Consider the following 21,763-nt stretch of genomic DNA (forward strand, 5'->3'; position numbering starts at 1 on the left):
GAAGGATAATTTATCACATTGCTTGACGGTCCGTTTCACTGTTTAATTACCACATTTTTAATAATATGTACCCGTTCTTCTACAGGGATTTTTTTTTTTTTTTTTTTAATAACCTCCACTTTTCAACAACACTTACTGATATTTTTATTTTAAAAAGCCCAGGACAAAGCCCCCCTGCCTCCACCATACAACAATGGTGTAAAATTCAACAGATTTGTGTTATTGTCTGTGTTTGCTCAGCACGATGTAGATTCACCGAGCACCTGGGCACTGGACACAGGGTAGCTGCTGAAGTGGAGGGAGAATTGCTGAACATTAATTCAACTTCCTGAGTGGATTGTGAAGTCCTTGCAGAGTTCCGTGCTCTGGTCCATGGCTGATAGTCAGGTTGAACAGACACACTCAAGATACAACTGATGAAGCATAATGTTATGTATGTGTATAGTAGGTTACTGTATGTGCAATAACGTATTCCAGTATCACAATATCCTTTTGTTTTTTGTGGACGCACAGTTGCCCATACACCTGTGGGGTGTGGGAAAATCCAAGTGGATTAAGGGTGGGTTTTTTTGGTTTTGTTTTGATGTTTGTTTGGTTTGTTTTTTTTTTTTTTATTATTTTATTTATTAGGTATTTTCTTCTAAAGATAGATTTGTAGTGGGAAATAGCTTTGTGTTTCCTAGGTTAGTTAATGCCTCTGCTATGGTCTTTCCCTTCACAATTAAAGTTTTATAAGTTCTCATATTGTAATAGAAGTTTTACAGTCACAGGTGATGTCAGTTAGCAAAGTGTTCATATTTCCCTGGAAAATTGTGTTAGGCTCTGTGAAGGAGAGAAGAGCTGTGCTTTTGCTCTCAATATTATATTTTCATCTTTGTGGGTTTTAATGTAGTATTTGCTCAGTGATTTCAAGGAGTTAATATTCAGAATTTTTAAAATGGATAAAAAACAGAGGGGAGGATGGAATAAGACGGGGTGCTTCTGGTTAGTGGGGACTGAGAGTGCACTGGCATAGATTGGATGTCTGCTTAAATAGCAACAAGGAGTGAATTTGATAACCATCCCATTTCTTACGCAGATCTGTGCTTATTTTATTCTCCATAGTTTATCACAGCAATTATATATCACTAAACACTTGGAAATTAAATATGTAAAGTCTTTTTTGGCAGTTTCTGGTAGACTTGAACTTGTACTCTTGACATGTTTTACATTTTACAAAGTATTGTGACTCATGTAGCCAAATTTTGCACAGTTGACCAGGGACTTGAATTGTCTGTTTGTCTGTGCACCTCCTGAGCAAGTCATTCTTGTCCAGGTGGGTGGATGCTGGGCTTAGTGCTTTGTCTCTCCTGTTCTGGTGGGAATGTGGCTATTATTTATCCTTCCAACTTCCTGTGTCATCTGACTTCCCAATTACTTCAAATTTACTGCAGTTGTTGCTTCAGTTTGTGAACCATTTCATTAACTGAATGAAGGAGGTTGCAAGGAAGATTTAGGATTCGTTAATGTATATTTCTTAGTTTTGCTGTATTTTAGCCTGTGCCATTTTTTGCTGTGATTAGAAAAATAGCAGCATTGGACACTAAAATTCTCCCTTGGGACCATCAAGTTGCCCTGGAGCTGATATGTAAACTCTACGTTACATATGCAAACTCTGAACAGCCATTCCAGTTTGCAGAGGAAAGACAACTTTCAACTTATGACAGCTGCATGCTTGTCGTGGTCTGAACTCAGAAGGCAACTGAGCACCACACAGCTGCTCACTCCCACATTTCCCCCCCAAACACTGTGAAGGAGAAAGTAAGCAAAGGCTCTGGATTTGAGATAAGGACAGGGAGGGATGAATCTCCCATTTGGTCACGGGCAAAAGACAGACTCGTTAGTGGAAGGAAAAAAAGAACATTAATTTAATACAGGCATTAACACCACCACCATTTAACAGGCAGGGTAGGATAGTGAGAAGCATTATCACACCTTGAGAACACCTTCCCCCCACCCCTCCCTTCTTCCCCGCTCAGCTTTACTCACAATATCTCTACCTCCTCCCCGCAGGGGTGTGGGGGCAGGGAACTGGGGGGTCCAGTCAATGCTGCCGCTTTTCCATCTTCAGGGAGGGGGAATTTCTGGTACTTCTTCCCCCTGTTCCAGTGTGGTCCCTTGCTTACAGGAGGCAGTCCTCCACAAACTTTCTCCAACTTCAGTCCCTCCCACAGGCCACAGCGTTCCCCACGCTGCTCCGGCGTGGGACACCCCAGCATGTCACAGTCCTCTCAGTGCTGGACTACAACAGCGGGGGCTGCTTCTTCCCACGGGGTCCTGGCCTCCTTTGGGCACCATCACCTGAGACAGTGCGAGGACCCCTACAGACCACAGATCAGCATCTGCTCCCCTGTAGACCTCCATGGATCGTGTTGGGGGGTGGCCCTGCTGATTCACCACAGGAAACAGCTCCAGCTCACCTTCCCCCCCTTTCCTCCTCCATTCCTCCACTGACCTTGGTGTTCACACAGATGTCACAACTCCTACTCACAAGTCTGACTCCTCCTCACCGCGTCCCTTCTTAAATACGTTATTGCAGAGGCAGCTGATTGACTCGGCCTTGGTGCAGAGGTGGGTCCGACTTGGAGCCGGGGGAGCTTCAAGAAGCTTCTCACAGGCACCACTGCTGTAGCCCCCTCCCCAGCTACCAAAAACCCCGCCACTCACTCAAACCCAGGACACTGCTCTGCAGGAGATAACCAGGAAACTGGTTTAAAAACATAGAGTTTCAGTCTTGTGAGAAGCTTCCTCTTCTTTGTATTTGCATTTATTTAGCATCAGAATAAAAACAAATATTTTCAATATTTTCAATCAGAGTGAAATTCTTAAATATATTTTTGAGTATTTTCTTGTTTGTTTTCTGTCTAGGTTTTTAAATGTTTAAATTAATATGATTGTTTCTTTTTTTTTTTTTTTTTGAATACAGAAGTAGTATATGACATGACTTGTCTTTAAAATAGATTATTTTAAAATAATTTAGAACAGCTGCTTTCTAGTGATTGAGTCATCTCATTTTCTAGATTAGAATCTCTTGTTTGTTTTGTAATGAAATGGTTTGACACTTGGAAGAAGAAATTAAGATAAATACTCAGCATACCAACTAGAAGAGCAGGTGTTTTTTTCAGCATCCTTCTTATTCCCAGAAAGTGCCGTATTTCCTCTCCCAACATGTTTTTCTGTATTTATAATTTACTCCAGAGTTGGAAATTCTCACAGTTTCTTCTTGAAAATTTTTCAGTGTCTTGATTCCCTGAAATTTCTTTTCCTTCAGAAATTTAGAAATTTTAGTTTAAATCAATTAAGGAGAAGAGTGGCAACTTCTTAGTGTCTTCATTTCACCCAGTTATAATTAGACGCATGATACATTTATACATGAAAACCAACATATAAGTGATACATTACAGCATCTTTCTGTAGGAGAACTCTTCTGACACAGAGACACGCATACACACAAATGCATACAGTGTAGCACTTTTTAGATACTCCAGCGAGGAAATACTGACAACTTCAGTAGATGGAGATGATCCTGGCTGTGGGAACTGTAGCAGAGCTGGACGGGGAGCCTATGGCTCGGACCAGACGGATGGGAGCCACCAGCCCGCGCAGCGGGAGGCTCTGCTGGCAAGAACAGCTATTGGGGCTGAAGTTGCAGCTGCTTTGGCTATACTGGGAGGCCCATAGAGGAACAGAGACAGAGCTCTCAGATGTTAATCCGCACTTGGGGTAGCACTAATACCTAAGAAGCAGCAGATATCTCACTTGGAAAAGAAATAGTCTTCTTTTTTGGTCCTGAGCTGGAAGAGAATTTGCCTCCTTTTCCAAATAGAAGGCTCAGTTTTCAGGGCTGCTCCATGTTTCACCGGTGTTTTTGCTGCTTAACCATCAGCACTCAGCAATTACAGAAATCCATAGAATCCCTCAACCACAGAAATGTTTGCGTAGAGGAGTGTAATAGCCCTCATTTTATAAATGGCAAAATGGAGACTCGGAGAACACCAGCTTATCGTGGTCATGGCAAAACTCATCAGCAGAGATGGGCACACTGCCCATAGGCTCTCCTGGCTGTGTCCATATATACTTTCCTCACCACTTCAGTCATTCAGATCTCTTCTTGTGGAAAGCAAAGAAGAGCTCAAGACTAACTCTGATGAGAGCAGTAAGCTGGTAACTAGCAATATTGGGGGCACCGTACGCTTAGCAGTGCCTTAAATACTTCTGCTTATGGACTGAATGCAACTGGACCACATGCACAGTTTTGTACTATTATTCTCCTATTCTCTGGGTTGCATCCAGGTATTGTTCATGTATTAAAGTTAAATGTTATGTTTTGGGGACAAGGATTGCTTTCTCCGAATGTCTGCACATCACCCGGTTTAACAAGGTACATACCTGTTAGAATAGAGCCTGCTGCCAAAACAATAATCTTGCTATTTGGCTATGCCATGAATCTCTCTACTGTAGTTTATATATGCTGGAATAAAGTTTTGGGAAATACTGAAGTCTGAATTGAGTGTGCAGTCTTTCTGAAAATTGACTGAAATTCTGAAAATCTCAAATTGTGGAAGTACTGTCTCTCAAGTATAATTTTCTCCTTCCCCACTTCTTGTGAGTTGACCCCAGATGTTTTAAGGTCCCTTGTTCACATATTCTCTGCTATAGTCAACAGAAAATAGAAAGACTGTTATTTTTAAAATCTGTGATTTTTTTTTTTTCTCTCAAAAGCTTTTCTAGCTCTATTTCCCTTATGGGGATAGTTTGTTTAACGAAGAATAATAACTCCTTTTGCAGTGATTTTAGAACTGGAGAAGGTAGGTGAATACTTTTATTTATGTGGAGATCAAGGACAAGCGCCCCTTCCACTTCTATTTATAGCCTTTTGTATAATGCGCTTGAAAATAAATACCACTGATTTCGTATAGGCTACTGCCTGGGCATCCTGTGCATATGGTTTTCAGTGGCCCAGCAGTAGGAAGTTCCTTTTTGTTTCCCAAACTCCTGTTTTGCTGATTCCTCTTTGGAATGCAAATTGCATTGGTTCATTCCTATCTAACAGATTAAATAAACTTTTCTTTCCGGATTTGGCTATGGCATTGACTGGGACATGTCTCTTAAATTAAGGTCTTTGATGCTCACTCTAACTCCGATGCTGTTTTTACACAGATTCACTTGCCTTGAAATACCTTGATGAAATATGAACTGTCAAAGTATTGTCCTGTGTCGTGCTGCATTGCATGGTCCTCACCTTACTGAAGGAAAAGGAGTGAGCGTAAAGATTTCTCCTCCTTGCATTTAATTTTTTTTTAATGACCACTGTGCTAAGATCTCCCTCTTTCCCAGGTTTCTGGCAAGTAATAAAAATTTAAAACCAGGTTGTAATTCCTGGAAAAATTAGTCGGTTTTCAGTGAAATCACCTGCAAGCTGTTTAATTATAATTCCTTTAAGAGTTCTCATTTTGTAATTATTGCTGCTCTGTGGGCCTGGTGTAATTCACGGCCCTTCTCTGTTATGCTGCCTCGTCTTGGGTGTCACCTCTGTCTAAATTGTTTTTCTCTGTCCAAATAGTAAGAATCACACACTCACACCCTTCTCTGGTGTAAGTGGCATCAGTTTTTGTCTCTTATTTATCCTGTTATTATTAAATCCCTCCTTTTTAAACACTGTATATTTATTTTTCCTCAAAATACAACATTTTCCTCCTGTCATAAAGCAAGCGACTTAAAAATTTTCAAAGGCTCTTTTAGCAAAGCTGGGAATTCGATTCTCGTGGAGTCCTTCATGAAAAATTGAAGACTTCGTGTATTAACATACATTGATTTATTCATAGTGTTTCATTACAAATAAGCAAGGATCCCATAATATCAGGAAAGGTTAGGAGAGCAGTGGAGCACGTTATATTATATTGACAGCTTAGTTGAAATTGAGCTGCTTTTGGATTGAATTTGGAACGCGGGCAAGGAATTGGCTGGTAAATAAGTCATGAGTTTTACTTGCAGGTGTCTGTATATCAACAGAGTTGCCATGGATAAGCATAATGGGGCTCAAGCAGAATTTCAGAGGTGTGCTTTCAGCTTGGTGCCTCGAAGTGTGTGTTAGCACCGGCAGCCGGTGTGTTGGTGAACTTACTCTCTTAGGTGAAAACCAGGCGTGGTACCGCCTGTGCACCTGCAAACTGAGGCTCAAAACAGGGGCAAGGAAATGGCAGGGGAAGCTGGCTTGCAAGCTCAGAGAAAAGGGCTTTTGCGTAAAGATTTAATGATATTTATATCATTTAAACATAACATTTCATTTCAGTGTATTATTCTCTTTAGCACAGGAAAAGTTTTCCAAAACCTTTGTTGTCAGTAAAAGGCTCCCATTGTTTTCAGCGGCCTTATGAGAAAACCATTTGATGGAAAACGTATCCATGTTTACACCAAAAGTTTTCATATGCTGTGGGGGGATTGTAAGGGAAATTCTCATGAAAATTCTGCTGGTTGCACTGTGTGCTCTTGTTTGGCTGCAGAAGTTCTGAGATGTGGAACAAAAAGAAATTCTTTGCATCTTTTGTTGTAAATCAGCACGTGCTGAGGTTTTAGTGGAGAGAATAAATCAGTGTTTTCCTGAGTAAAGCCTTGGAAATATTGTCATGTTTGTTTGACAGCATCCAAACACAGAACCGCTCACTAGAGATACTGAAATAATATTTCTCCTTGTATTCTCAATGTCTAGTCTTAAGAGATGGCAAGAGGGGAGCAGGGGAAGGCCAGGTGCAGCAGGCCCCTTATCACCTTACTTTCCTTGTTCTTCATTTACAGATTACATACAAGGCCGTTGGGTCTCTGGATCCCAGTGCTGACCTGTCCAGCCAAAGAGGGAAAGTCTTCAAACTAAGGAATGAAACACATCACCTCTTTGTAGGATTATACCCAGGGACTACGTATTCATTCACCATCAAAGCCAGCACAGTCAAGGGCTTTGGGCCACCCATCACAACACGGATTGCAACTAAGATTTCAGGTACTGCTTCGGAGAAGAAGAAAAAAGAGCTTTCTAGGGCTTTGTTCTTTAGACCCGCAGCTGATGCATAAAACAATAAAAAGGTATCCAGTTCAGTGTCTCCTCTACAAGTTTCAAAAGGCAAATGTTTAAAACAGCCACAATCCAGTATCTGTGTTTGCTCGGGTTACAAAAGCAGTGGTTAATTTGTGGATATCTTAAATATCCATGAATATCTTTGTGGAGCATTTTAAATGAGAACCTTCATTAGTTTTACAAATGAACTATCCCTACAATAATTGTTAGTATTATCTGTGTGGCTGGGGAAGCTCCTTCAATAATGTGGCTTTTATTTTCAGAATGCACCAAAATGGATGTAATGAAGTAATTGAATAATAGTGCAAGGAGACTAAAAATAGAGGAAAGCTGTTTTTATGTTTTCTTTCTGAGTAAGCACAGAGGGAGGGCTTGGGGTAGGCAGACAGATATATGAAAGGCACTAAAGTCAAGAGGCATTGGAAAGAGAAGGTGAATGTATGTCTAAAAAAAAAAAAAAAAGGAAACTGTCTAGCTATCAAAAAAAAGATAGATAAAGGGATGGTAGAGATGTTATTGAGCAGACATATGTAGACTTCAATTTTAACATTTAATTGATAGCACTAAAATAGGTTCTCTAACAGAGTTTTAAACTGTCATTTTTTAGAATACCTTAACTATTTTTTCAGTAAAGCCAAAATAAATATTTGGGACATTCAGGACACTTGTAATGCTTGAAATTATGGCTGGGTGCCACAGAAGAGTGTGCACAACAGCGCATATTTTCCACTGCCCTATTTCAAAATTGGTTAATAAAAATAAGCTGTTAGCAGTAAGTGACAGTGTAAATTTTAAGGAAGCAAAATATATCCATTCCCTCCACTAACAGTCAGCAGGGTTTGAACCCTTAACATTTAGCACAAAAGCCCGTGTCTCAGCCACTTGAAGTAAAGCCATTAGCTATCCTTAGAGCTCCACAGACTGTTCAGGCTTCTGCAGCCCTGCTGAGAAGGGAAGGCACAGCATGCACGCTGTTCACTTGTGACCAGAGAAATAAAATAGCACAGTAATAGTAGTGCTTTTTCCCTCCGATTCAGTTTCTTTGCATTTTATTATTCAGTGAGTGCTCAAAAGTGTATTCGAAGCCTGCATGATTATTAACTGTATGCACACTGAGCCTGGTTTATCGTCTTTTTCTTTTCCCATCTTCCAAACATCTGGTTCACAATAGGTAGACACAGAGTCCATGCAGTCATTAGGGTAGTCTCTGGCATTAAATTACCTCACTGCATGGTCAAGTCCTATACGTGTAATTTGGAAATTACTGTTAAAACTTGCTCTAAGAGGCAATCCAAGGTTAGTAAGAAGAAAGATTTTTGCATTGACAGGAATTTTCTTATAAGACTACACGTATTTTAAAATGAAAAGACATCTGTGCTGTAGCAATGTGTGAGTGTGTATGTTTATATGGATGGACACATTTGTTTAATGTCTTAATCACGACTAAATGGCAGAACTCCTGAGGGCTTCTCTTTGGGCAGGTCTGGGATCTTGTGAAATAGGCATTAAATTGATAAGCAGTGCTTCCTATTTTAGAGAGATCGCTGTCAATTGTAGGTTCATTGAGGTGCTCTGTAACTGTTCTGTGTTGAGTACACAAGAAAAGTACTGTATCTTATTTCAATGTCTTGTGATTAATACAGACTCTGATCATTGAATTATAATCAGTACTGTTAGCTAGCCCTGCCAACACCAATGTTTCTTGCATTTACTTCTTACCTATATGGTGTCTGAAAGAAAGACTGTAAATTCTGTGTGGCAGGTGCAGTGTTTTACACAGAAGATAACTAAACAGGTCTCATGCACAGCCAGAAGGAGACATCCAGGCTAGCTAAAATATCAGAAACAATTTAGTGGCACCAGTGCAGCACAGCAGGTAAGCAAGGAGAGGTTGCTTCAAAGGATGATGATGGAGCCTGCGAAGGCAGTGCCCAGCCTGCTTCTGGTGTCCAGACTGGCCTCGCAACCTTTCTGTAATTGTGCTCAGCACTATCCCTTCTGACCAGACCAGGTGCTGAACAATTCTTTCTGTGGCATCTCCAAAGACTACAGTGATCTGTGTTATAGAAGACAGCTGGTGACATGCATCTTCCTTAAATGACTCACACTGCTTCCCCTTGATACAAAGCACCTTTTTCAGAGAAATCCTTGTTAAGGAATTGGCATTCATTCTGAACTCATTGCCAGCTTATTGACAGGGAAGTCAGTAGCTGAGCTGATAATAGCAACCACCATTCTTGACAGTTTTCAGGCATTTAGATAAAAATCCTGATTATAAACAGAAGTGCAGTGGAAATTGCTGTGAGAGGATTAAATATGGAATCCCCCGCAATGCAGCTTGCTCTTGTGAATTGCAGGTGAACTATTTGTGTGAATTCTTCTGTTTGCTTTATAAGGATATTTCAACAAAACTTGCATCTTTATAATAAATTTGATGCTGGTCTGATCTCATGATCTCTTCAGTTCTTCTGCAGTAAAAATTGTCCCAAACAGTTGTCTGCTATTGAGGAAGGAAGAAGTAATATAAGAAGTAAAATGTGTTTCGCAAGGAAAGCAATCCTACTTTCATGAAATGATCATAATAGAAGATAACAAAGCAGAAGTAGAAATTAGGCTTTGGCTAGGTATGAATATTCAGTGGGTTTCTGTATTCCTTTGGGGAACATGTCAGCAAAACTATGGGGATGCCATGGCTGGGTACTGCCTGAGTATGCTGTAGGAAGCTGTGCAGCTGCCTGTTGATTCAACATCACTAAAGCACTGGGGTAAAATGTCATGGGTTTGAGTAGTAAAATAACCTGGCTAGTTTGTGCTCCTCTCTTTTTGTCTTTTGTGCTTTGTAACACAACCTCAAGCTACTCAAGGAGACACAGCTTAAGTCTGTGTATTAAAAACTCTGTCTGAGATGTGGGAGGTCTTATCCATTGACCAGAACAGTGAACAAGAGCCAGGTTTCCTGGGTGCTGTTCTTAGCTTTGCTACCAATTCACTTAGAATAAGTGGTCTTTTATAATGACCATGCAGTTTTCTCTCTTCACCTTTAAAATTGAAGGAATGATCTCATGTGAAAGGATTACTAAATCTTAAAAATTCAAGATAGGATTTTCAAAGCCAGCTTGAAGATTTGGGTGTCCAATTCATCTTTAATTTTAATAGGAAAATAGTGTACAAATATTTAAGCAGTTTTGTCAATTTTGGTCATAATATTGGGGTACATTTTGATGTTTCATTTGAGAAATGTTAAGTGGTATCCAACAAATGTTAATATTATGCTGTCATCACTACCAAAGGCAGTAACCGGTGTGTAACTAACATGTTGCTCTTCGTTCTGCTATAGCACCATCAATGCCTGAATATGACACGGACTCCCCCCTGAATGAGACTGACACCACCATCACCGTTATGCTGAAGCCCGCTCAGTCCCGGGGAGCACCTGTCAGGTAGGTGTTTTGCCTTCTCTTTCCACAGTTCTCCCCTCTCCTTCCTCCCCAGGCTTCTCTCACTCCTCTCTCATTCTTGTCTGATAATATAGCTGCTGAAAGCGAACGCTGACTAAAAGGCCAACTCTGCTGTTGATTCTGCCTTTCACAGTCTCCTTTTGTAAACGCCTCAACCTACTTGCCTCCCGCTGTTAACCTCTGGGAAGGATTACTGATAGCACTGCACGGGGTTATTACCCTTTCAGCATCACTTCAGATGCCTGAGCCGCACTGGAGTACAGCTGCGTGCTGTGACACTGTGAATTGGGCATCGCCGTGCAAAGGTGGAGGAGGCTTCAGGCCCGCATCTCCTGCACCCTCTTCCATGGTGGACAAGGCCGTTTTGTAACTTCTGTATGAATGCCTGAACTATCTTTAATGCTTGCCAGCTGCATTTGTTCATATTCTGGATCTAACTCCTCCCATCTTCATGTTTTAATCTAGCTGTTGCTCCTGGTCTTATTGTGGAGTGAAGTACTGATCTAGTCCAGAAAAGATGAACTCTGCTTTAGTGAGGCTTTTCCAGTTGTAGGCAGGTAGTTTCCACTGGCAGATTAGAGGATGTAGGGGCAGGGAGCTGCACAGGCACCTGCGGAACAGAGCAAGGACCTTGCAGAAAACATTCCTGAGCTGTGTCCTGTTCTTGACGAGTTGCTGAAGTGGGACACTGAACTGCAGATGGCTCCCTGACTGTGGAAACATGACCGAGAGGTTTGTACTTCATTGCTGTCTTCCATCTAGGTGGAATTGTACATGGCAAAAGGCACCAGCACAGATGAAAAAACTTCCCTTCCGAGCCGGCACTGCCTTATCTGTCGCTGGCAGAAGTGCCAGTTGGCCATTCATCCTGCCAGTCTCCTCAGCCGACAGCATGAATTAGAATCGCTTATGATAAAAACAGTGGATACCGCTTTCTAGAGGTATCCAGCAGCCATTACCTCCCTGTAGGCTCCTCAGGCTTTTACCTCCAGTTTTCACAAGAGACTTTTGACAGTTTTGCTATGAGTGGTATTTTAAAAACCCACACTCCCTTCTTTCAAAGTGATTTGGGTCTCTACGCCCCACTGACAGGTTCTTAGTGCTTTTGAAGGATGTCCCACTAAGGATTCAGGAGCAAATTGCTCAGATGTAAACTGCCTGGTGTAATGAAATATCCTGTATCAGTCGGTGGTCCACCCTATGTCGCAGCTTTCCCCCAAATTGCATTTATACTCTCAAGCAAAAAATCTGCTCTTTAAGAATTAGCACCATCCCTTTTCTAGTTTTTCTGAGTAATGTATTTAAAAGTTTCCCTTTCAATCTCTGGTACTCCATATGAGTGAATTTAGGAGCCTATTTTCTGAGTCCTTTAGGGATGTTTTTCTGCTGGAAAAGAGCTGTAAAATCACACGGCTCTGTTTTGTTTTATTTCTTTATATGGGGGAACATTCCTGTATCTCGTTTTACCACCTGCTGTCTTAAGAGCGTTGCTATTTTCTGTTTTTATTGAAAAGTCTTGTGATTTTTCTCAAAGTTAATTTACTATACTTTAACTGCATTCAGTGAATAATGTCTTTCCCAGCAAATGCATCTGTTATAAAAAATTTGTTAGAGATTTTTATAAATTTTCACTCTGGTTTCTTTAATTGCATTGTAGCCTATTATACGCATTTGCAGACAGTACAATATTTACATTCCACATTGAAGTGATAAGATTACTCCCCATTATAAGCCCATTTCATTGCGTATGAAAACCAGAACGGATGGGTGAGGGCAAAGGGGATGGTGTCTTGGGGAGAATTTTTGCTTTTTATTAACTCTGACAACATCAGAATGTGTGAACATCCTTCTCTGTATAATCTTACAGACTGTTCTTAGTCTAGCCTCAACAAATCCAGTTATTTCAACCTTAGATTTTCCCAACTTCTTCCTTTTTTTTTCAGTCTGTTCTGCACACTCTCCAGTTTGCGTAAATTCTCTCAAAATACCATATCCAGAAGTAGGTAGCATTCCCTTAGAGGCCTCAACAGCACCAGCAGATTAGAAGAATAACACATTGTGAGCTGCTTGTGACACTCTTAACACACAAGAATTAGGTAGTTTTTCCTCCTTGGTGTCTTTCTTGTATTCAAGTTCTGAGATCCCATATATCCTCTTTGTTGTTCTGTGGTTAGTTGTTCCACCTTTTGGTTGTGTGTGTTTTATTTCTCCTTCACAAGTATAGTATTTTCCATTTATCTCTATTAAATATGGTAAAATTGATTTTCAAAATGCTTTAAAATTCTGATACAAACTTAAATGACTTCGAGCCCCTCTTAGTCTGATGCCATCCTCTGTGCAGTTACTGAAGGCATTAATGTAAACATAGAGTTAAGACAAATAAGTGAGAAATCTCCGTGTGCAGCAGCGAGGTGGCGCAGAGGTCACTGGAGGGGATCCCACATGATGCAGCATGCTGCTAGGATGCCTCTTTTCCTGGCCTCCTTCTAGATCTCTTCCCTTTTACACGCTGACCTTTCATATCCCAGCCTGCCTGAGATGGGTCTGAAAAGGTACTTGAAACTAGTCTGAAATAGATTTTCCTCACACCTTCCTATAAAATCTCTGATACTCAGATCTTTCACTGTGCAGGAATAGGTCAACCCTTCGTCTCATCACCCTGACAGTTTCTGTTCTGCAGTGCTCCAGATTTTTGTCCTCCCAAGCAGTGAAGATGAAAAAAAAATACTAAACAGTAATTATTCTTAAAATTTCCTCTTATATGCTGGGAATGATGTGTTGGAGTATGTGTGGGGATATGACTGTAAACTAGTACCTATACATAAGATAGTTATGTGACTTTGACTTGTGTTATTTCATTCTGCTGTAGTCTGAACAGCATACAGATGAAGTATGGTCTGCAAGATCATTTTAGAGGAATATTATAGAATATTTAAAATAAGATTCATTGTATTTCCATTCATCTGAAATGCAGGTACACCAAATCCAAAGTCACTTTCAACATTAAGACATTTCTGATGTTCCCCAGCGCTCATGATAAATAACTTAGATGAGGTTGTTTATAAAACTAATGATCACGAACTCAGCATTGTTAATGATCTATAGAAAACAATGATGATCCTTTCATATGAACTAATAGGAATAATATAAACTTAGATATTCTTTGATCTATTTTGTCCTATTGCCAAAAGAAAGATGAAGTCTCAGCAAGCATAAATATTCTCCCTTGTGGCAAAGGCATTTAATTCGTGCCTACATTTTCCATGGTATAACCTGCAGAGCTTGACTCCATGTTGCCCTTTAAAAATAACTTTTAGGTGTTCTTATATCAATCTAAAACCTGTGAATGGTGTGATGATTGATTTGCTGAAGACTGTCATTCATCTATAATAGATTCAGAAGAGGAAAGAAGAATGCAAGTGTTCTCAGTCTTTACTCCTCGACTCTTTCCTGAAAATCTCCAATGTGATTTTGAGGATAATTCTGCCTTTGAATCTGTTATTGTCAGGAGGGCTGAGTCAGTCCTTCATAGATTATTCACATATGACATCTTTAGACCTCTATTTGAGAATTTATATCCCATTCACTGCTTGAAAATACCACTGTGAGGGATTTTATCTACATGACATGTCCACTGGGCTGTTTTTTTTGTGTGTTGGATATTTGAAAGTCCATCTGGTTTATTAAGATGTGGTTGGTTGTATCAACCTACCTATACTAATGTTACAGAGAAAATAAAATTTCCAGAACATGTATTAGTTTTGAGGATTTTAGGGTTTAAATAAATGCTCCCCTTAGATGCGATTATTTGGGAGGGGGTGTTTCACACAATTAAGAACTTTTTTACTGGAAAAAGATGGATTAATCTCCCTATCTTCCTGCAGTTCTCTGAGGTGTATCAGTAAATAATCTGTGATGTTCTTTTGTGTATCTGCCAGCACACAGGTACAGGATGGTCTTTAGGCACCTGATCCCTGTACTGTGCTAAAGAACAGTATTAGAAAAAAGGTATTCAATCTTTGCACTTGCCTTTATGCATACATGTATTTTTGTGGAGGGGAATATATAGAAATTTTATAGATAGATATGCAGTGTAAATAGCATGTGTAAGTGATCCTGGAGAGATATGTTCAGGTAAGAGTCAGTTATTGTGTATGCATGCAATGGTCAGATACTTGTAATCACTTTGATGATGAGGAAGGATGAGTTAGTTTATTAATGTACATCTTAAAGGAAATACATAACTCTAAATAGGAGAATGGTAGTTTAAATATTTTCAATCTATTTAGAAGTACTGAACAAAGGTGAAACAAATATTTTCATATCAGCAGCCAACCAGCAGGAGAAATTAAGTTATATGGACCCATGTTACTCTTGAGTATCGCCATCTGATTCTTGGTCTCCCGTAGATGAAATAAAGGAAATATTTTTGGTCTACATGATGCTAAACAAATTAAGAGAAAACAACTGTATTGTTATTTAACAGAACACTTAAGAACAATGTATTTTTTTTTTGTTTTATGCTTAAGATATTCTCCAAGCAGACAATCCCATACGATGTATCTGTGTATTTATGTAATCCTATATAGAGTTGTGGTTTGAGCCTACTCAGCAGCTAAATGCCACATAGTCGCTCACCCACCCTCCCCCCACTTGGGAATGGGGAGGGAATGGGAGGGGCAAAGGGAGACTCGCGGGTTGAGATAAAAACAGTTTAATAACAGTGACAGAATAACACACTGACAGCAGTATCAGCAGGTAATGTACAGTACAGCTGCTCACCACCCGCCTGCTCCCGGCCAGCGATCCCAAACACAAAGGCCCCACAGCCACACTCCCAGAAGTGGCAGCCCCTCCTGGCCCTCTCCTGCCTTTATATGGTGAGCACAATGTCACATGACATGGGATATCGGCCAATCGGGGCCCAGCCCTCCAGCTGTGCTCCCCCCACCCCCGCACACAGGTGAGGGCACTGGGGCCTGGGGAGCCCCTGGGGTCTCTGTGCTGCAGCTCTCCTCCAGCTACTAAAACCAACAGGAACTCTATTCCAGCCTGAACCAGGACAATAGTAATGAATGAAAACTTCCTGTGACGAAGGGGAGTGGTATTGCTTCCATTTTACGTTGGAGAACTGACACTTTGATTAGATAAAACCTGCCTTCCATTTCAGTCTGCAACAAAGTAGAAATTGAGAATCTCTGGAGCCATAGGCTATAACTTTAATCTCCAGATAATTCTTTCTTTTTTTGTGATCTCAGGCATCATCTGTTCATCCTGAGCTTACCTTTCCTATATCCCTCTCACTAGCATATTTACTTTGATTTTTAGTGTACAGTAGTTCTTTCCATCCTTATCAAGGAGTGGTTTGCAAGCCTAGTGACCTTGATTCTGTGGTAGAGGAGGAATGAGACAAGAAGTTATAAACTCGCAAAATTTGCTGGAGTTTTTGTTTTGTTTTACAGCTGGTGGCTTTGGTGTATAGATCTCCATAGCTATATAGGGAGCAATGCAGTTCAGCTCGTGCTCTGCAACTTTAGTGGCATCACATGAGCCTTGCCTCAGGCATTTATGTTGATAATTAATTCATTAATGCCAAGAAAGGGTGGCAATTTCTTGTTCTTAAAACTCCCATGCAGCATACCTTTTGTTTGAAAATAAAGATTGGAGTCAAAGATCAGTGAAACAATAAAAAAGGTTCTGATGTTGAAGCTATGGAAAGTGTAACAAATTATCATGCCCTTGGTAATTCTGAAAGTTCAGTTGCCTTGATAGGCATGTTATAAATACCTGAAAAATAAAACTCCTGGCCTGCTTTTTCTAAACTCATATTCAAATGTATGCATCACATGATTTGGATGATTGAATACAGGGCAAGCAGTCATCACATTAGATCTTTTAATTTTGTAGTATCTAATGAGGAATGAGATTATCAGTCTAGGCTTCTGGTACTATAAGCCTAATTATCTGTATTAATTAACATCTCCTATAATATACCTCAGGGATATTGTTCTGAAATCATTCAAGCTGGGTTTCTCCTGCATGGCATTCTGCCTTTAATTTAGGCAAGAGTTTGAAGGTAAATGAGCGAGTGTCTTTCCTCCTAAAGATAAGCCAGATCTTCTTTTTCTTTAACCATGTGTGAATGTGAGAGAATTGAAATGAGAATTTGAGTGAAAGGCATGAAATAATGGCATCTGTGTAGATCAGCGTGATGCTTGTTGTACCAAAAAGGAACAGAATAGTGTTGCACAGTAAGCATGTGCAGGTTTGACCTCATCAGTGTGTCCAAGCCCCGGTGAGCTGCCCAGAGCACTGCAGATGGAAGCAGACACTTCCATTGCAGCTGGAGTCTTTGAATGGTGGGTTTAGATCATATTTGATGACTTCAGTGGTATTTAAAGTTACTCTGGATCTTGGAAGTGCTTTTCCTACTGTATCAGGAGAGAAGCACAATGGAGATATAGGGATGCATCAGGATGCAAGGTGACAACCATAGGTATGAGGAAGGAATATTTAATCTTTTATGTAGCATGGCATAATTAGTTGAATGGGTGTTTCAAGGCTTTTTAGTTCCCCCCTGAAGAGTTGGGTGTTGGCCCTAAAAAATGAGGATAAGGGACATTTTGGGTCAGTTGTCTCATCTGGTACAGGAAATCCATTTTCTTACTGGATCATCATACTGTTCATCTGAGAATACTGTCCCTTAAAAGGTCATAAAACTGCCTTTGCCTATTTATCAGCCATCAGAAACATAGCTGTTCTCTGAGCCTGGATGACCTGTGGTGTCTTTCTAACCGTTCCATAGAGAGCTGTGGCAGTAGACAGAAATGGGAGAGGAAAGCCATAAAATTTGCATACATTGTAATGATAATATTTTAACAATCAAATTACACATAGAACCAATTCTTTTGTGTCAAGCAGCATTTTATTACCTCTACAGTGAAGTTTTTGCTAACACTTTTTAGTTTTATAAAGGCCTGAGGTTACTGAGAGTAGGGGAGTGAATGTTTTTGCATAAATCTTTTATGCTCTCCACGTAAACTGTCAGATTAAATTCCAGCAATCAAAAGGTTAATGAAGTCTGAACTTTAAGCTGAGAATCACAAATTGATGGCCATTTTCTCAGATCAAGCTGTCAACCAGTAAGATGAGGGAACAGGAGAAAATACCCATGGTTGCTGCTTTGAAGATTTCTTTTTCCAAGACATTTCTCTGCTTCACAGCTCCCAGAGACAATATGCCTCTTCCTTGTTATCACAGAATAAAAGGGTAATAGCAAACTGCGGAAAAGATTTTCAAAATTAGAAACTCTGAATTTCTTGAGGTGTATTGCCAAGCCTCCTTTTGCCTGAGAGAGCCCTTGGATCAGACGCTTCAGTGAGATGAGCTGAGCCTGACCACAGCTACTCCGGGTTGGAGCAGCCGCCAGGAAGAAGCTTGGCTCTTTTTGTGGACCACTGAGGATGATTTACCTAATTGAAGCAGCTCCTTAAGGTACTTAAAATGAGATGGGATGAGTCTGGGCACAAGTCCCTGGCAAATGTCCACCCCGCAGAAGCAGTGCACAAGCTTTATCCAGCCAGCAGTCCCTCTACCAGGAGTGAGGATGATGAGTTCAGAGGGCAAGTGGGCTCTTTTCTGTTGCATGTGGCAGACAATGTTTATGCTAGCAGGTGCCCCTCAGTGCGTCTGTAATAACACAGAAACGTGATAAAAGGGAAGATGAGTAAGCTCTGTTTTGCTGTTGCAGACTAAGGCATTTCAGGATTTAATTATACTACAGGTATATAAATTCCGGAAACATGTTAATGCTCCCGTGATTAAAATTATAGAGGGCCTAATTGAAAAAGCATAAACCGAATTGAAGAATTCCTAATTATAGTTTGCTTTGAGGTGTTAATTTCCTCCATAATGAATGCATAATTTCTTGAAACTAGAAAAGGGGGTTGCTGCACCAGTGCGTGGGCTGCAGATGGAATGAAGGGATTATCATAAGCGCAGCCAGACAATTCAGAAGAATAAACCTCTGCAACCATGATGCTCTTCTGCCGCTCTATAATTTCAGTTCTCCTTGCACAGCGCTTTTGCAAAGCAAAAGGCAGAGCTAGGAGATGGGGAGGGATTTGCTTACTGTGCAAAAGGAAGGGGAAATAGGACTGGTTTAATTAAAAGTAGTCATGGTGCAAAAGAGGAAGGCAAGGAGAGGAGCAGAGCCCACAGTATTTCCAGTGGAAAGGTCGGACAGCCAAACAGAAGAGGAGGCAATGGCAACTTCCCCTGTTGCATACCTTGCCAGACCCCCAAGTAACTGCAGGAGCAGATGTCAATGCAGGTTGAGGGCGTTTTCTGCCAAAGGACGCACCCTATATGTTTTCTCTTGTATCAAAAACACACTTAGTTTTAAAGGGAGTTGGTGAAATACGGGATTAACAGATACAACCTCCTAATGTTTAAATCTGCCCCATTCCCACTATGGTGGAGATAATAGGTATTTCCAGATGATGACAGACTTAACTGCAAATTGATGGAGAGAAGTCCTTGCCCTTGGGACTTTCCTTCTCCCCTTTCTCCATCCTCAGTTTTCCTTCATCCTGAGGCAGGAGGTGTTGTAGTGAAGGTACCATTTAAGGCCTCTCCTTGGTGTCAAAAGCATGATCACTTTGCACTTTCTGAAAAGTGTCCAGAAAAAGAGGAAATAATCTGGCTGATACCCCTGCAGCTTCAGGTGCTGACAATCTATTATTACCTTTACCCAGGAGAGCTCATCTTTTCTAGTGTATGTTGATGATACAACTGTGAGTAGACTGGTACCTGATCATATAGGCCTTGTTCTACTAATGATGTTTCCTCTGAGGTTAGAAACAGAGCAAATTCCCTCTTTTTGTCTTGTGTATTTCTTAGCCTTTTAGTTTAAAAAAACCTCACAAATACACACAAAATCAACAAAAATATTTTTCTAGTATTCTCTCTTAAAAAAGACATCAGATCCTTATGTGCATCTTTTCCCTCCACAGTCTGGTAGCTGTGATTGTGGAAAAGGGAGATAAAGCTTTGAAATCCAAACTAGATTATTTCTGTATCCAAATGGCTCTAATTTCATGGAAGCTATTGGAAATACCCAAATTAATTCTGACTGAGAATATATGCAAATATACCCATCCCCTTGTCCAGGCCCCTGCTTTTATGAAGGACATGGCACCTTGTCCTGCAGGTTGTTCAAGAAGCACTTTGGCTCCTCTTGTCCTTGAGGCTTCCTTCTGGTCTTAAACCAGCTATCACGGAGGATGAGGATGGCCTCAATCAGCAATGCCTGTTTAATGCTAAGCGACATTAACGAAAAAGGGGTTGGTTTTTTTTTGGTAGATCAAACAGATGGCAGGTGGCTCAGGAGGGAAAAAACACCTCCAAAGCCACTAACATTAGCTCCTGTTGCAGCAAAAGCCGTATCTGTCTGCACTCATTATCTTTAATCTGCCAGCACAAAATAACATTGAACTGGCGAGATAGGGACTGGGCCTGTTCCACCGGGGAACAGCAGCTATTATGTCTAATCTGTGCTGCAAGCCAGGTCAGGCTTATGGAGATGGTTGAGATAATGGAACACAGAGCTTTGAAATGCCCTCTGGTTCTTTTTTTTTTTTTCTTTTTTTCCTCTTTCTTTTTTGAAATTTTTATTTCCAAGAAGATTAAACAGAGAATTTAAAGCATTTAAAAGACTGATGCATATATAATACAAGTAAATAGATGCAGTAGTGGTGGTCTGGGGATGGAAGGGAGGTAGTTTTGTGAGTATGGATAGCATCTTTTATTAGACCAAATGGTACAGCTGGGGAAATGGGCTTTTAAGCACACAAATCCTTCTTTTTGGTCAGTAAATACTGACAGTCAATACAGTTGTCTTTTTGACAACTACTTACGTTTTATGCATGTTACCACCTTTCTGTTTGCTGTGCATACAGACTGCAACGATGATTAGATTTGCTCAGAACTATATGGGAATATTTGCATTTTTAGATTTTTTCCACTCGCTGTCCTTTCTTGGAAAGACATACTTGTGGAAGAGTAATGGTGAGTGGAATATTATGAGGCTAGAAGCACTAATTTTAATATATGTATTTATGTATAGATACACATGTATGTGCACACACACAGGTATTTAGATGCACACACGTGCACACGGCTGTTTATTTAAACCATCATTACACCTGATTATTGGCACAACACAGTTACTGGTGTTCATGGAAGTTTGACAATCTGTTGTGTCTTTTGTGTGGTGCAGTTTCAAGAAAGAGATGGTCTCCAGAACACCTCTCTTTCTCAGCGCTGTCTGTTCCTCCTTCATCTCAGCAGGTCACATCTCAAGTGATGCCCAGAAGTAGTGGGGTTTTTTGGTTTGTTTTTGTTTTGTTTTTGTTTTTGTTTTTTTTTACCATTTTGAAACACTTTGTAGGATTATCATGCGTTAAGGCTGGAAACTCCAGACTCCATTACACAGGACATACTGACTCGTGGGTGGAAGTAGGAATATTGCACACGAATGTAGGGATTTGTGTACATGGAGCTGATACTGTGTGATGCTGGGCAAGTCACGCTCTGTGCTTTCTGCATGCCACTGCTTATACATCTGCAACAGTGGGGTAATTATGTGCTGTACCTCAGAGGTGTGTCAGGATGAATGTCTACCCACCTAGGGCCTGAGGCCATGTGACGATACATTTGACATTACATTATCACTTCTTTTTACCAAAAACAACAAAAAAAAAAACCAAGCCCCAGCTGACAACAACAACAACAACAAAACAAAACCAAAAACCCCACTACATTCAAACAGATTATTCAGTTTTTAGTCAGTTATGGGAATTTGATGTGATGCTGCAGTATGACTGCAAAGACATTTCAGACAAAGTATTCTGACCAAAGATAGCATTTGATATAATGATGCTGGCTAGATGCTTTTCTACAAATACAAATATTTTGTTTAGTTTTGCTTTTTTTTTTTTTTTAAGCTTGACAAAGTGCACGATTCCTTAAGTAGATACCACCGCCTGTCCCACAGGTAGCTCATCACAGTTACTGATACTGATTGGGGAGAATATGGCACCATATCTCTTTTCTATACAAGGAACACGCAGTCTTTAAACTTTCTTACCTTTTCTAGAGCCCATTTCAATCACTATGGAAATTTAACAGAGCT

General features: G+C 40.4%; 1 protein-coding gene across 8 annotated transcripts in view; it reads left to right on the forward strand.

Moving 5' to 3' along the window:
• PTPRT (protein tyrosine phosphatase receptor type T) overlaps positions 1-21,763 on the forward strand; it is a 467,676-nt gene that overhangs the window by 334,951 nt on the left and 110,962 nt on the right. For all 8 annotated transcript variants that reach the window (XM_033003561.2, XM_042800879.1, XM_042800881.1 and 5 more), the window contains exons 10-11: positions 6,835-7,036; positions 10,449-10,551. In XM_033003561.2, the coding sequence (XP_032859452.1) occupies positions 6,835-7,036; positions 10,449-10,551 (305 nt within the window). The remainder of the gene's footprint in view (positions 1-6,834; positions 7,037-10,448; positions 10,552-21,763) is intronic.

This window comes from Tyto alba, unplaced genomic scaffold (genome assembly GCF_018691265.1).
Source record: "Tyto alba isolate M040663 unplaced genomic scaffold, T.alba_DEE_v4.0 Super-Scaffold_33, whole genome shotgun sequence".
In the NCBI taxonomy this organism is placed as follows: domain Eukaryota; kingdom Metazoa; phylum Chordata; class Aves; order Strigiformes; family Tytonidae; genus Tyto; species Tyto alba.